The sequence below is a fragment of the Trachypithecus francoisi genome, unplaced genomic scaffold (genome assembly GCF_009764315.1).
Source record: "Trachypithecus francoisi isolate TF-2019V2 unplaced genomic scaffold, Tfra_2.0 Lachesis_group17, whole genome shotgun sequence".
Classification (NCBI taxonomy): Eukaryota; Metazoa; Chordata; class Mammalia; order Primates; family Cercopithecidae; genus Trachypithecus; species Trachypithecus francoisi.
This window is the reverse complement of record NW_022681462.1, coordinates 80831302-80847844: the sequence shown is the minus strand read 5'-3', so window position 1 is coordinate 80847844 and position 16543 is coordinate 80831302. Positions and strand designations below refer to the sequence as shown.

Sequence of the window (16543 nt, the reverse complement as noted above, 5' to 3'; positions counted from 1 at the left end):
AGGGAGGTATCAGTGTCACACTGGAATGAAATTGGGAAAGTAAACTGTTCTCTTCCCATTCAAGGTTGTGATGCTGTTTGGGGCCCAGAAAGAAGCATCTGGTGAGCTTGCCTCCACTTCCTGTTTTGGGTTCTCTCATTGTTATCCTCTACTGCATCGCCTCGTGCTGTGAAAAGGGACTCTTCCTCACCTCATACTCCTGCAGGGATGCATAGTGTTGGGCCACAAGAGGATAGTATTTGGACGCGGTGTTCCGGTCCTGTAGATCTAATATATAAATTGCCTTCTTCCACTGGCGGGCACCCAGGGCGGCCTCAATTGCCTTAATGGAGCACCTGGCAAAGTTGAGAAAGATATAAATATGTGGGATGAAAGATGAAGATGAATGGAGGTAAAAGGACCCCTTAAGCACACACCAACCTACATTTTGAGATACCTTCTTTTAAGCCTTGGTGTCCTTACTTGCTCCACTGCCCCTCACTTCACACCTAAATCTCCTTTACATTCCCATACTCCCATACCTGGCTTCGATGTAGTGATTAATGGCTGCATCAAGCTGCTTCTGCTGTACCAGGTGGTCCCCCCATGCCTCCTCTAGTTTCACCACCTCCACTGGGAAGGCCAATCGAGCCAGCTCTACCGCTGCCAGGGAGAGAAAAGGTGCTCAGCCCAGATTTCCAGGAATGGGCCTCAGGAAAAAGGTAGGACAGGGAGATGAAGCATGGAGAATGGGTAAGAAGGGGAGGAATGGAGAACTGGAGCCAGGCAACCTGAACACACACACCAAGGGGTGCCGGGGAATCAGAAGGGCAAGAGTCCACAACAGTAAAGGATGGCTCATAGGTGGCTAGTACCTTTCATGAATGCGTTGCCTTTACGGTAGCACTCCAGGGCCTTCTGTGGATTGTGAATCTTCTCAAAGAGATCACCTGCCTGTTAACACATAGCACATTACTATGATACCCCTACAACACAAAGAACTAAGTATTAGCTCCAAAAACAAGGGAACACCAGCAGTCAGGAAGTGCTCTGCACCCCAAGACTCCTCTGGGTGAGGGAAGGGTTCTGAGCTCTGGACATAAGGGCTAGGAAAAGGAAGCCAGCATACCCTTTCGTAGAGTTCCCCCTTGATAAGGGCCGCAGTGATGTCTTCTACCAGCTCTGTGTTGGCTAGCAGTTCCTCTCGGGTCAGCACCAGCCGAGCAGCTTTGGCAGGGAGCCCAGCTTTGAGGTAGAGGCTGATGGCTGCTAGCCCATCCCCTTGGCTCTCCTGTAGTTCACCTGCTCGCTCCTCCTGCTGTGTGTCCATAAGCCACTGGTAGTAACTACGGCGTAGCTTCTCTAGGGCTGGGTGCCCCTGGACACACACAGAGGAGAACTAGAAGTCACATCCCCCTTCCTACCCTTCTGCCTCCCATGCTTCTCCAATCCCTCTATAACAAGGAGAATGCTCCTGGGTCAGTAGTATCCTAACTCCTCACCACTTCAAGTCCAAGCCCCAACCCTGTTCTGGTTTCTACGGCCTCCTTGACAAAAGAAAGTTTTTGAAATTGGCAGAACCAAATTCTCAACAACCGTGGAGAAGACAAAACAGGTACCTTGGCTTCAGCCACAGCGATACACTCTTCCCAACGGTGTAGCTCCTGGTACATGCCCATGGCCTCCTCTACAGCGTTCTAGGGGAAACAGGCAGAGCGGAGAGGGATGCCAGAAAGACATGAGGATCAGAAAGCCACAAGCTCTCCTCAGCCTGGCTATGATGCCAGCACATGAGGACCAAAAGCCTTACCTTTTAACTACTATACCAGCAGAAATATTGGGAAACTAAAAGAAGCTTAAGCTTCAGGCCTCCTTATTTGCACAGGCCCTTTCTAAGGCAACTGTTCTTTTTTTTTTGAGACGGAGTCTCACTCTGTTGCTGAGGCTGAAGTGCAGTGGTGTGATCTCGGCTCACTGCAACCTCCGCTTCCTTGGCTTAAGCGATTCTCCCGCCTCAGCCTCCCAAGTAGCTGGGATTACAGGCATGCGCCACCATGCCTGGCTAATTTTTTGTATTTTTAGTAGAGATGGGGTTTCACTATGTTGGCCAGTCTGGTCTTGAACTCATGACCTCACGTGATCCACCTGCCTCAGCATCCCAAAGTGCTGGGATTACTGGCGTGAGCCACCACACCCGGCCTAAGGCAAATGTTCTTAAAGAGAGCTCCTCCAATTGTATAAGCTTCCGGCCCACAAAACCTGGATCTACCCCTATGCATAAGAACTGCAAAGACAGGCTCTGGATTAGAGGGGAGGTAGTAGACTGCATATGGAAGAAAGTAGTAATCAAAGTCCAAATAAGGAAGTTTGTCTAGAAAAGTAAGGACTAACACAAGAGGAGGAAATTAAGGAAGGGGTGAAACTAACTATATAAACCTCTTTGAAAGTTTTCACCAAACCTTTGGAAGCCTAGCTCACCAGCACGCTTTCCTCCCTTGAGTTTGCATCCCCTCTTCCATCCTGTCTCTCTTTTCCTATTACCTGTTCCAAAAAGATCATTTCGGCCAGTTTGTAGTTCTTTTCCAGCATGGCTAGACGTGCTCGGACCTGATAAAAGTCTGTTCCTTCTCCGCCCTGTGGGGGAAAAAGGAGGTTCTGGTTTTTCTGTAGGTGCTGCTGTTCTGTCTGTGAGGGCTGAATTTGGAAGGCCAGAAGGATGGAGAAAACAAAAGACTTGGGAAGGTAAAACATTTCATGGAGCTTAAAGGTTTGAGGTTTAGCAAAAGCAATTCTGAAATGGTCTGACTTGAGGGTAGAGGTAGGGTGGGCAGGGTAAAGGAAACTAGGGATGGCTGGAAAGCTAGAAATCATGAGGCTGAATACTAAATCAGCTTGGGAGACAGACAGAATGAATCAGGAGCATAATACTTGCATATTCCCGGGACACTCGATCTGCAATCTCATTGGTCTCATGCAGGAATCGAGCTTTTGCCACTTGGCCCAAAGCACAAAAGCACCTATGGCATGGAAGCAATGACACTGATAGTAATATTATTATAGAATCATCATTAATTCATTGGTTCAGCAAATACAAATTGATGTGCATCTATGATGTGCCAGGCAATGTGCTTGTCACTAGAGACATACAGAGACTGAGGAAGATGAGGCTTTGCTGAGAACTTCCATTCTGGTGGAGACAAATAATTAGTAAAATTGGAGATAATAAAAAATAAAATAATGTAATATTATAGATCAAGCTTGTTCAACCCATGGCCCAAGATGGCTTTGAATGTGGCCCAACACAAATTCATAAACTTTCTTAAAACATTATGAGATTTTTTTGTGATTCTTTTTTTTGTTTTTTTTTTTTAAGCTCATCAGCTATCATTAGTGTTAGTATATTTTATGTGTGGCCCAAGATAATAATTCTTCCGATGTGGCTCAGGGAAGCCAAAAGATTGGACACCCCTGTTATAGATAGTGACTGAAGGGCCACTTAACTTGGTAGCTGGAGAAGGTCTCTCTGATGAATTGACATTTGAGCTGAGACCTGAATACAAGAAAAAGCCAGTCATGGCAGGATGGGGAAAAGTCATTCCTGGAGAGGGAACAGCTAGTGTAAAGGCCTATAGCAGGTGTGAGCTTGGCACGCTCACAGAACCAGAAGGATGCCAGTGTGGTTGGAGACTAATGGCCAAGTAGGAGACTGGCATGAGAAAGAAGCAGAGGTCAGAAAAATAAAAATAAAAATAAAAAGAAGGAAGCAGAGGTCAAAAAACTTCAGGGGTAAGGCCATGCAAGGAGTTTGGGTTTTATGGTAAGTAAAACAGTAAGCTAATGGAAGGTTCCAGTCGTGAAAATGACACAATCTATGTTTAAAAAATGACCTCAGCTGCTTTGGGATGAATAGATGGTAGGGGTACAAGAAATAGTATCAGTGAGACTAACTAAGAGGCTGTGCAATACTGCAGGTGGGAGATGGCAGTGGTCTGCACGAGGATGGAGACATCAGGATATGTTTTGAAGACAGAGTCGTTAGGACTTGCTGATAATCTACATGTGGGAAGTGTGGACAAAATGGGATCAAGGATGATTTCTAGCCAAAATGGCAGCAGGTGACATTTATTGAGCATTTTGCACAGATTCTCTCATCACTCCTTCACTACCAATATCCTTACCATCTTCTTTATCATCATATGAGACAAATACCATTATTATCCCTAGTCTACATGGAGAAAATCAAGAAGCCAAGGTTTGGGAAGGTCAAACAACCTCTCTATGGTTATACAAGTTGGTAATTGGAACCAAGATTTGAACTAAAGGAGTCTGGAGTCCCAAGTTTGTCCTGTGAACTACACTCCTATACCAAACCTGGATTATACACATATGCATGGACTGAAGGATAAGAATAGTAAAAAAATGTTAAGGGGAACCTAGTTACAAGAAGGGGCAGTAAAAATAATAACAGACATACTCTTGTTTATTCACTTTTTTTTGTTTTTTCGAGATACGGTCTCGCTCGTCAGCCAGGCTGGAGTGCAGTTGCATGATCTGCAACTTTGCCTCCCAGGTTTGAGTGATTCCTGTGCCTCAGCCTCCTGAATAGCTGGGACCACAGGTGTGCACCACCATGCCCGGCTAATTTTTGTATTTTTAGTAGAGCTGGGGTTTTGCCATGTTGGCCAGGCTGCTCTCAAACTCCTGGCTTCAAGTGATCTGCCTGCCTCACCCTCCCAAAGTGCTAGGATTATAGGCATGAGCCACTGTGCCCAGCCAAGACACACTCTTTTTTTTTTTTTGAGACAGAGTCTTGCTCTGTCACCCAGGCTGGAGTGCAGTGGCGCCATCTCAGCTCACTGCAACCTCTGCCTCCTGGGTTCAAGCAGTTCTCCTGCCTCAGCTTCCTCAGTAGCTGGGATTACAGATGCCCGCCAATACGCCTGGCTAATTTTTGTATTTTTAGTAGAGATGGGGTTTCACCATGTTGGCCAGGCTGGTCTCAACTCCCGACCTTGTGATTTGCCTGCCTCGGCCTCCCAAAGTGCTGGGATTACAGGCGTGAGCCACCACACCCGGTCAAGGCATACTCTTATAATCTAGGATGGGAGAGTGTTTGGAATATTGTACTGCAGAACGGCTCTATGTTATCTGCTGGCAGTGAGAAGGTAGGGAGTACCTTAACACTGGATTGGAGCAGCCCACAGAGAAAATACTCATGTGGTCATCCCTCCTAGCTACCTGGCACCTCTGTTCTACACGTCTATCTCACCTCTCTGCAATGTGTAGTTGCCTTGCCTCTAGTGCCAGTTTACTCAAGGTTTTCCACATTGCCTCTGTTTCTGGGGTCATTTCCAGAGTCTCTAAGAAGTCTGTTGCCCTGGAAAGGGAAGGAAGCAACGCATAATGAATAAGGAACGGGCTAGGAAGATACAGCAGAAGACTGGTGATGGGGCAAGGGGAGGGGGAAGAGCCATCTTTGTCTCATCGCCTCCCAGGATCACTGGATCCTTATCAGTGCTGGCCAGTTTTACACCCCACCCCAGGTCCTCCCCTCTCAGAACCAGACTCTCCCACCACCTCCCACGTTATTGGCCAGCCTCTCACCGGATGTAGTTGCCATCATCAATGGCTGTTCCAAACTCGATGAGGCCCTCATCCAGTGTGTAGGCAACAGTAGTCACACCTTCCATCACCATCACTTCGGTCTTTCCCCTGCCCCGCTCCAGACCTATAATATCACCCTGTAAAAGTTCACCCCACCCCAATTTCAGATTAGTTTCCACTGAATCAATTGTAGAAAAGACCCACCCTCATCCAACCCAATCAGTGGTCAAGAGAGTCACAGCAGCCCTGATTTTCCTAATATTTTAGTTTCTCTCAAGCATAAAAAAAACATTTTTTTTTTTTTTTGAGACGGAGTCTCGCTCTGTCGCCCGGGCTGGAGTGCAGTGGCCGGATCTCAGCTCACTGCAAGCTCCGCCTCCCGGGTTTACGCCATTCTCCTGCCTCAGCCTCCCGAGTAACTGGGACTACAGGCGCCCGCCACCTTGCCCGGCTAGTTTTTTGTATTTTTTAGTAGAGACGGGGTTTCACCGTGTTAGCCAGGATGGTCTCAATCTCCTGACCTCGTGATCCGCCCGTCTCGGCCTCCCAAAGTGCTGGGATTACAGGCTTGAGCCACCGCGCCCGGCCAAAAAAATACTTCATTTATAGCAATATCCTTGGGTTAAAGTATACTCCTAACTATGACAGCGCCAACTCCTGGAAGTACAAAGTGTGGCATTCACTTCTGCTTCGAGCAGTACCATAAGAGTAGATATTCTTAAGGGTTCTCTCGTTAAAATATGACTTGAACCTGGAACATACTTTTTAATGCATTGCTTAGGCTTACTTGAAGAAATCACTTTTAATGCATTGCTTTACTTACTTGAAGAATTTCCTACCCATATCCTACCTTTCTCTCTCAAAAAAAGACAGAAAGAAAAAGGTCAATAAGCTAAAATCCTGAGCAAGAAAAGAAGGAAAGTGAGCAAACGGAAAAGGTACAGTTGTCCTGAAAGCAAATGCAGTGTCAGGAGAATAAACCTTAGGCCCTCCAGCAGGATGGGGAGGCTGAATTTGAAAATCCTTAAACCTGGAATCCACTCTTTAGTAAAGGGAACAAAATAAATGGTTACAGATCATTAATATGCCTGATTCCTGCAGAAACAAGACCGAATCATCACTGGAGGAAAACATATCCATTTTAGGCCCTCAGGATTCCAAAAGAATACATTCAAAGCAACATGAGCTCACAATAAAAAAAAAAAAAAAAAAAAAATAACAAGGAAACCAACCACTATGAAACAGTAAATAATAACTACAAACAACAGTTTTAGACTTTCAAGAATTTCAGACATTAAAATATCTGGGTGTGGTTGCATGTGCCTGTAGTCCCAGCTATTCAGGAGGCTAAGGTGAGAGGATCACTTGAGCCCGGGAGTTTGCGCACGCAGTGAGCCATGATCATGCCACTGCACAGCCTGGGTGACAAAGTGAGACCCTGTTTTTTGTTTTGTTTTGTTTTGTTTTTGTTTTTAAGCCCAGTTATGGAATATAAAATGATTATTTATGAAGCACCTAAATACCTTAAAAGATGAAATGAAAAATTAAGCAAGGAATAAGAAATTATCAATATGACCAGGCAGACTAGTGAAATAATCAAATAAAACTTAAAGAAATATTTAATGTTTGAAGTAAAAAACTCAATGTATAGTTTAAATAGCAGATTAGACAATGATTAGTAGCAGATTAGCAAACTAATGAATCGAAACAGATCTAAAGAAATTATCCAGAGGCCAGATGCAGTGGCTCATGCCTGTAATCTCAGCACTTTTGGAGGCTGAGGCGGAAGGATTGCTTGAGACCAGGAGTCTGAGACCAGCCTGGGAAACACAATGAGAACTTGTCTTTACAGAAAATTGAAAAAAAACAAAAACAAAAACAAAAACAAAAAACCTGGGCATGGAGCATGGATCAGGAAGAAAGAAACTATGAAAGATAAATTAAAAATGCAAAAGAAGAAATCTAACATTTGCCTAACTAGAGTTCTGATGAAGAGACTAGAGAATGGTTGAGAAGAAGCAATGTTCGAAGAGATAATAACTAAGAAACTTCCAAGAGTGATGAAAATATGTGTATTCATAAATACAAGAAACACGATCTATACTAAACAGGATAAATTTTAAAAATTTATGGCTGGGTACAGTGGCTCATGCTTATAATCCCAGCACTTTGTGGGGCTAAGGCAGGTGGATCACAAGGTCAGGAGACTGAGACCACCCTGGCCAACACGGTGAAACTCCATCTCTACTAAAAATACAAAAGATTAGCCAGGTGTGGTGGCACACGCCTATAGTCCCAGCTACTTAGGAGGCTGAGGCAGGAGAATCGCTTGAACCCGGGAGGTAGAGGTTGCAGTAAACCAAGATCGTGCCACTGCACTCCAGCCTGGGTGACAAAGACTCCGTCTCAAAAAAAAAAAAAAAAAAATCTAGACACATTGTAGTGAAACTTCAAAACACCTAAGAAAAAGAGAAGATTTTTTTTTTCTGAGACAGTCTCACTCTGTCGTTCAGGCTAGAGAGCAGTGGTACAATCTCGGTTCACTGCAACCTTTGCCTCCCAGGTTCAAGCGATTCTCACGCCTCGCCTCTCAAGTAGGCAGGATTACAGGAAAGCGCCACCATGCCCGGCTAATTTTTATTCTTTTTAGTAGAGATAGGGTTTCGTCACATTGGCCAGGTTGGTCTTGAACTCCTGGCCTCAAGTGATCTGCCTATCTCAGCCTCCCAAAGTGCTAGAATTACAGGCGTGAGCCACTGTGCCCAGCCCTAAAAAAGAAGACTTGAAAAGAAACCAAAGAGAGGCCAGGCACAGTGGATCATGCCTGTAATCCCAGAACTTTAGGAGGCCGAGGCGGGCAGATCACGAGGTCAGGAGATCGAGACCATCCTGGCTAACACGGTGAAACCCCATCTCTATTAAAAATACAAAAAATTAGTCAGGCATGGTGGCAGGCACCTGTAGTCCCAGCTACTCGGGAGGCTGAGGCAGGAGAATGGCATGAACCCGGGAGGCGGAGCTTGCAGTGAGCCAAGATCACGCCACTGCACACCAGCGTGGGCGACAGATCGCGCCACTGCACTCCAGCCTGGGCAACAGATCGCACCACTGCTGGGTGACAGATCGCGCCACTGCACTCCAGCCTGGGCGAATCAGCAAGACTCCGTCTCAAAAAAAAAAAAAAAAAAAGGAAAAAAAAAAAAGAAACCAAAGAGAAAAGACAGATCATCTGTACAGAAATGGCTGCTGATAAATTTTTCAGAACAGCAATGGAAGTCAATCAATGAGACAACATTTATAAATTAAGAAAAATTAACTGTCAATCTAGAACTGGGTACTGAGTCCAAGCATCTTTTCAGAACAAAGGCTAAATAGAAACATGTTCAGATAATGAAAAACTGAAAAACTGAAAATTTATCATCTTTCACTAAAGAAATTTCTAAATAAGGCTGGGCACAGTGGTTCATGTCTGTAATCCCAGCACTTTGGGAGCCTGATGGAGGCAGATCACTTGAGGTCAGGAGTTTGAGACCAGCCTGGCCAACATGGTGAAACCCATCTCTACTAAAAGTACAAAAATTAGCTGGGTGAGGTGGCACATGCCTGTAATCCCAGCTACTCGGGAGGCTGAGGTGGGAGAATCACTTGAACCTGGGAGGTGGAGGTTGCAATGAGCCAAGATCATGCCACTGCACTCCAGCCTGGGCAACAGAGTGAGACCCTGTCTCAAAAAACAAAGAAACAGAAACAAAAAACTTCTAAATAATATTCTTCAGGAAGAAGAAAAGTCATTCCAGAGAGAAGACTGGCATTGTAAGAAAAGGTAAACAAAGGAACTGGTACTTTGATGGTAAATCTAAATGAATCCTGTCTGATAAAATAATCAGGCAGGGTGTGGTGGCTCATACCTGTAATCCCAGCACTTTGGGAGGCCGAGGCGGGTGGATCACCTAAGGTCAGGAGTTCGAGACCAGCCTGGCCAACATGGCAAAACCTCATCTCTACTAAAAGTACAAAAATCAGCTGGGCGTGATGATGGGTACCTGTAATCCCAGCTACTTGGGAGGCTGAGGCAGGAGACTCTCTTGAACCCAGGAGACGGAGGTTGCAGTGAGCCAAGATCGTGCCACTGCACCCCAGCCTGGGTGACAGAGAGACTCTGTCTCAAATAAAATAAAATAACCATGCCTATCTTTGGGGACAAAATAAGATTAGAACTAAAATACTGGACAAAAATGACAAAGGGGAGGAGATGAAAGTTAATGTCTTTTAAAGTCCTTGTATTGTTTGTAGGGGAGGGGGTGGTTAGATGCTTATTAACTTTAGACTTTGTTCATTTAAGTACACGTTAAAACTTTCAAGGTAGCCTCTATAGAAATAGGATATATAACTTTCAAACCCAAAATGTAAAAAAAAAAAAAAAAAGGTGTTTAAAGAAAGGACAAAATTAGCCAGACATGGTGGCATGCACCTGTAGTCCTAGCTAACCAGGAGGCTGAGGCAGGAGGATTGGTTGAGCCCAGGAGGTTGAGGTTGCAATGAGCTATGATTGTATCACTGCACTCCAGCCTGGGAGATAGTGTGAGACCCTGTCTCAGAAAGAAAGAATAGAGAGAGAGAGAAAAAAAAAAAAACAGAGAAGAGAGAGTAAAAGAGAGAAGGAGAGAAAGAGAGATAAAGTGGCCGGGCGCAGTGGCTCAAGCCTGTAATCCCAGCACTTTGGGAGGCCGAGACGGGCGGATCACGAGGTCAGGAGATCGAGACCATCCTGGCTAACACGGTGAAACCCCATCTCTACTAAAAATACAAAAAACTAGCCGGGCGAGGTGGCGGGCGCCTGTAGTCCCAGCTACTCGGGAGGCTGAGGCAGGAGAATGGCGGGAACCCGGGAGGCGGAGCTTGCAGTGAGCTGAGATCTGGCCACTGCACTCCAGCCCCGGCGACAGAGTGAGACTCCGTCTCAAAAAAAAAAAAAAAAAAAAAAAGAAAGAGAGATAAAGAAAAAGAAAGAACTAAACAAATAAATTTTAGACCCTAATCAGTTTAAAATGAGGCAAAAAGGAGATTAAAAAAACGTATGGAAAAGGACAGAAAGAAGCATCAAGCGCTCTACCCGTACACACACCAGTCATGCTAGCCTAGCACAGGAGCCTGCCTCTCTTGTTTTCTCTGGCTCCCCCCAGATTTTGGAAGACTACCGGCTATGTGTGATGTTGTGGTAGGATAGGAGAGAAGATCTGATCTGTAATTTAAGAAAAAAAGGCACTTTGAATGGCTTATAATGGAGAATCAGCACAGGAGATGACATTAGAACTGCCTCTCCTATCAGGGATTTCCAGCCTAGAGGGATCTCCATATTATGACCTGGTGACTTCCCAGGGCCACTGTAATGAACCCATACTCCAAGGGTCTAATATAATGTCAGGAATCTGAAAAAGCATGGTTCTGGGTGTTGGTCCATAAGTCTAGGCTTCATTTGCCAATTCTATCACAGAGATTAAGGGTGGTGGACACAGAAAACCAAGTAGCCTTCAGAGTCTCCTCATGGCTCTAATTAATCAGCTCAATACCACATCTGAGGGCCCCTAGTGTCCAACATACCCTAATAGTGAACATGGTGACTGTCTCAGGTGCCTCAATGTTGTACCACACACACAGGCTGTTTCGGTTCTGAGCTACCAGCACATCACTTCCTGGGACCCACTGCACGTAGGAGCAGAAGTTGAGGATCATCGTCTTAGAGCAGCTTTCAATATCATATAGATGCAACTGAAGAAAGAAGAGACAGATAACACAATTAGAAGGGGATGTGGGGTTGTCTCCTGCTTTTGACCATTTCCCTAATGGTGAGATGTGGTGAGCTAACCCACCACTCAGGTTCATGCTGCATTTCAAAGCTTACTAATCTGCTTTCTGCTGAGCTGGTATATCCTAACTCTGGTCAAGTAAGAGATGGCCCACAGAACAAAGATCTACATCCCAGGAATTTTAAGTTAGGTGAAGGTCAGACTTTCCTTCTTGAAATAACTCTGGGCCAGAGTTACCAGCTTGGATTACAAATGGCAGGCCACTAGAAAAATTAAATTATCTGGAAAGTTGTGATGTGGCTGTCACTGAAATTAAAATCATCAGGTTGTCTCTTTGATCTGAGGTTGAACACTCTGGTGCTACCATATTGGGATGAGAATCAATGAGGGACGAAGAGGCTGTCCTCCAGCCAGTTCATGCCATCAGATAAGTGTGGCTGAAAAGCACTGGACAGCAGGTCTAGGTGAAGGTCAGCTAGGCATGAGCAGGAGGAATGCAGGGTTAAGGAAGTTTCCTGAGGGCACAGACTGTCAACAGTAAGAGACACCAACTTCCAAGCTCCCTTCTTGACTTTGTTGCCATAATACAATCACCTCTGAGGTAATATAGGATTGCTGGGCGTGGTGGCTCACACCTGTAATCCCAGCACTTTGGGAGGCTGAGGCGGGCAGATCACCTGAGGTCAGGTGGTCAGGAGTTTGAGACCAGCCTGACCAACATGGTGAAAACCCATCTCTACTAAAAATACAAAAATTATCTAGGTGTGGTGGCACGTGCCTGTAGTCCCTGCTACATCATCTGAGGCAGATGGGAGGCTGAGGCAGGAGAATTGCTTGAACCTGGGAGGCAGGGGTTGCAGTGAGCCTAGATCGTACCACTGCACTCCAGCCTGGGTGACAGAGTGAGACTCCGTCTCAAAAAAAAAAAAAAAAAAAAAAAAAAGAAGAGGTAATAAAGGATGGACTTCGGTATCAGCTACAGAGAATGTTGATTCTTCTGTGCCTTCTGCTATGCTGATGATACAGCAAAGACAACAGGCTCCATCCTGCCTCCCTCAGTCCCTGGTGGCAGCTTGTCTCACACCCTCTGCGGTCCAGCCAATGCCTAAGGCCTTAGTAGCTCTTCTCACACGAAGTTTCCGGTCCCTGAAGAGGAGCCTGTGACCAGTCTCATTAAGTTCCAGCCAATCCACGTGGCTCTCATGGCTCACGGTGCCAATGTTGTAGCCACCAATCAGATCCACTGTAGAATAAAGGAGACAGGGTTAAGAAGAGAGATTCCACACATGTACCTAGTGTGGCCAACACACATAATTTTGCTAGGAAGTCTAGGAAGCTGGGTCTCTTTTAGAATTGTAGAGGTTTTGTTTAACTACGTTGTTAACTCAAAAGGTCCAGACCCACAGAAATGTCACTCTCTGGGACTTACGGAGTTACCTCAGAGCAGACTAGAACTATTGAGCAAGTGGCTTCTCCTACTCACCGAATCCCCTTGAAGGCAGCACTGAGCACATTAAAGATAAGCCTGATACAACACAGCAGTGAGACAAGGCTGATGAATAAATGACCTTGATGGTCATGTGCTCTAAGAAGTTACCTGCAAATTTGAATGCCTACTGTGTAAGAGCACTGCAAGGGTAGATGGTGGGGAAGGCACGCAGACAAACCTCTGACTAAAGTTAGGCTGGTCACTGCAGAGGATGAATATTTTAGTTTGGTTTGAATCTTGTAGACAATGCCAGAAACTATCACATTTAGAGCAGACCAATTAGGGTTGGCTGGGATGCTTTCAGGGAGTCTCTTGGTCAAAGCCTACTTATAAGTTTTAGTGATATCCATTATTAATGAACAACGTGCCTCACTTTGTTATATATGCTTAAGCTAAGGACCAAATGTCTGCTGGTGTCTATAATTGTGAAGACCAATTTAGAAAACAATCTTCCTTTAATTAAAAAGTAAAATTGGCTGGGCATGGTGGCTCATGCCTGCAGTCTCAGCACTTTGGGAGGCCGAGGTGGGCAGATCACCTGAGGTTAGGAGTTGGAGACTAGCCTGGCCAACGTGGTGAAACCCTGTCTCTACTAAAAATACAAAAAAAATTAGCTGGGTGTGGTGGTGGGCGCCTGTAGTCCCAGCTACTTGGGAGGCTGAGGCAACAGAATCGCTTGAACCCAGGAGGCAGAGGCTGCAGTGAGTCAATATCATGCCACTGCACTCCAGCCTGGACGATAGAGCAAGACTGTCTCAAAAAAAAAAAAAAAAGGAAAATGATAAAGCCATATTTTAATGCCCCAATTATAAGTAGAATCAGAGTTCTAGAGTGGCAAGGACCCTAACTCCTGAGAACCCTGAAATTATACATAAAATTATGTGTGTATAGTATATATTTTTCTCGGAGAAGGTCTACGATTTTAGGTACTCCAAAGGGTTGATAGCCCAAAAAAGTTAAGAGAGGAACTCTTTTTTTTTTTCCCCCCAAGACAGAGTTTCACTCTTCTCACCCAGGCGGGAATGCAGTGGCACCATCTTGGCTCACTGTAACCTCTGCCTCCCTGATCCAGGCAATTCTCCTGCCTCGGCCTCCTGAGTAGCTGGGATTATAGGTACCCGCCACCATGCCCAGCTAATTTTTGTATTTTTAGTAGCGATGGGGTTTCACCACGTTGGTCAGGCTGGTCTCGAACTCCTGACCTCAGGTGATCCACCCACCTCAGCCTCTCAAAGTACTGGGATTACAGGCATGAGCCACCATACCTGGCCATGAACTCTTGTCATTTTACATACATTGAAAATGAGACCTACATAGTGAAATTGCTTGTCCAAGTTCTCACAACTCATTTTTGTTGCTGGAGTCTTAGGCCTCTTGGTCTACATTATTGTTTCCATTATAGATACCTACATTTCTGAGTGCAGAAACCTGATGTGAAATATCATATTCATGAAATGTGCAACTACTTTAAGAATAGACTCATGTATATGGAAACTTGATTTATAACAGATTGCATTACAAATTAGAGGGTGAAGAACGGACTTTCAACAAATGGTTAAACATATGGAAAAATAAAATAAAATTAGATCCCTACCCACATTATACATAAAACAAATTCCAGGTGAAAAGCAAAATTTAAAAATGTTAAAATATATGAGGAATAGGAAAGGATTTCTTAAATAAGACCTAAAGCATCACAAACTATATATATATTTTTTTTTTTGGAGACAGAATTTCACTCTTATTGCCCAGGCTGGAGTGCAGTGGCGCAATCTCAGCTCACTGTAACCTCTGCTTCCCCGGTTCAAGCGATTCTCCTGCCTTAGCCTCCCGAGTAGCTGGGATTACAGGTGCCCTCCACCATGCCCGGCTAATTTTTGTATTTTTAGGAGAGATGGGGTTTCACCATGTTGGCCAGGCTGTTCTCGAACTCCTGACCTCAAGTGATCCGCCTGCGTTGGCCTCCCAAAGTGCTGGGATTACAGGCGTAAGCCACCGTGTCCGGCCTCAAACTAATTTTTTTTAAGTGAAAAAAATGGACTATTTTAAAGTGAAAATGTCTGAACAGTGAAAGACTCCCAAAAGGAGAGAAAAGACAAGCCACAGGCTAAGGCAAAAATATCTGCAATGCAAATAACCACCAAAGTCTATACAAGCATATGCAAAGACTTCAAATCAATGAGGAAGAGACACTGATTTTAAAAATGGGTAAGAGATAGGAACTAGCAATTCACAGAAGAAGAAATATAAATGGTCAATAATTATTATATATGAAATTAATATAGAGATATAATTTTATATATATCATGTTTAAGCCAAATTATGAAGTCAGGCAATTTCAAGTATTACAGAAGATGTCGGACAATAGAAACTCTAACTGCTGGTGGAAATAGAAATTGGTATAACTTTTTAGAGAATAATTTGGAAATATTTAGTGAAGTTGAAGACACAGGTCCTCTGTGATTTAGCAGGTCCATTCTAGGCATGGAACTCAGAGAACCAAATCACTGTAATAGTGAAAAATCAGCAACTTAAATGCCCATCAACAAGAGGGAGGATATAAAATGATTCAACGTAAACATAACAAAATGTCAGGATTTGACAGAACTGGGTATGAATAAACAAGTGATAATATCTTCTTTTAAAAAAATTGGTTTAAAGTGGAAAGCTTTATAAATTTGTGTCATCTTTGCATGGGGCCATGCTAATCTTCTCTTCATCATTCCAATTTTAATATATGTACTGCCAAAGCAAGAAAAGTATCATTATTATTAATAGCTAACATTTATTACTATGTACCGGGGATAAGTGTATTTCATATAAAGTAGGTACTATTTTTATCCCTATTTTGTAGGAAACTGAGATATTAGAAAGATGAAGTAACTTCCTAAGATCACACAGGTAGAGAAGTGAGACGGTTTGACTCCAGAGCCCCATTCTTTTTTTTTTTAATTTAATTAATTTCTTTTTTCATAGAGACAGAGTCTCACCACGTTGCCTAGGCTAGTCTCAAACTCCTGAGCTCAAGTAACCCGCCCGCCTCAGCCTCCCAAAGCGGTGGGATTACAGGTGTGAGCCACTGTGCCTGGCCCAGAGCCCCATTTTTAACAGCTACATTGTATAGGTAATGCTGTTCTCTATACTATTTTTTATGCTTGAAACAGTTCATGATAATTGTGAAACGCAAATAAAGTTTCTGTCATTATTAGTTACCAATGATAAACTATACAAAAAATAAGACCTCTTCCAGTTCTCACAGTCTATGATTCTATGAAGTCTAAACAGGAAAATTCATAAATTTAATGGGTCTTCTCTACCACTCACAATTTGCCAACCCTAAGATATATGTCTAGAGAACATGAATAATTATATAGACCTTTGGGATTTGTTTTTGTTTGTGTTTTAAGAGATGGGGTCTTACTCCATCATCTAGGCTAGAGTGCAGTGGCACAATCATGGCTCACTGCAGCCTTGAACTACTGGGCTCAAATGATCCTCCTGCCTTGCCCTTCCAAAGTGCTGGGATTACAAGCATGAGTAACTGTGCCTGACCTGCACCTTTGTTTTTATATCTAGATATCCAGGTACAGATGCACACATATTGACTTAAACATTTCATATATATCCATTGTACATGTGGGGTTACTATTACCTGGTGCTTCTC

General features: G+C 44.1%; 1 protein-coding gene and 1 non-coding gene across 2 annotated transcripts in view; both read right to left on the bottom strand.

Annotated features, from left to right (window-relative positions):
- The window catches only part of IFT172 (intraflagellar transport 172), a 44641-nt gene that overhangs the window by 14585 nt on the left and 13513 nt on the right, over window positions 1–16543 (bottom strand). The window contains 11 exon segments of the mRNA XM_033176212.1: window positions 191–335; window positions 522–642; window positions 855–933; window positions 1109–1357; window positions 1599–1676; window positions 2521–2613; window positions 2912–2996; window positions 5249–5356; window positions 5584–5720; window positions 11185–11352; window positions 12521–12633. Of these exon segments, the coding sequence (XP_033032103.1) occupies window positions 191–335; window positions 522–642; window positions 855–933; window positions 1109–1357; window positions 1599–1676; window positions 2521–2613; window positions 2912–2996; window positions 5249–5356; window positions 5584–5720; window positions 11185–11352; window positions 12521–12633 (1376 nt within the window).
- Window positions 15524–15633, bottom strand: LOC117063113. Its single transcript, XR_004428736.1, has one exon. It is a non-coding gene; the product is annotated as a U6 spliceosomal RNA (small nuclear RNA).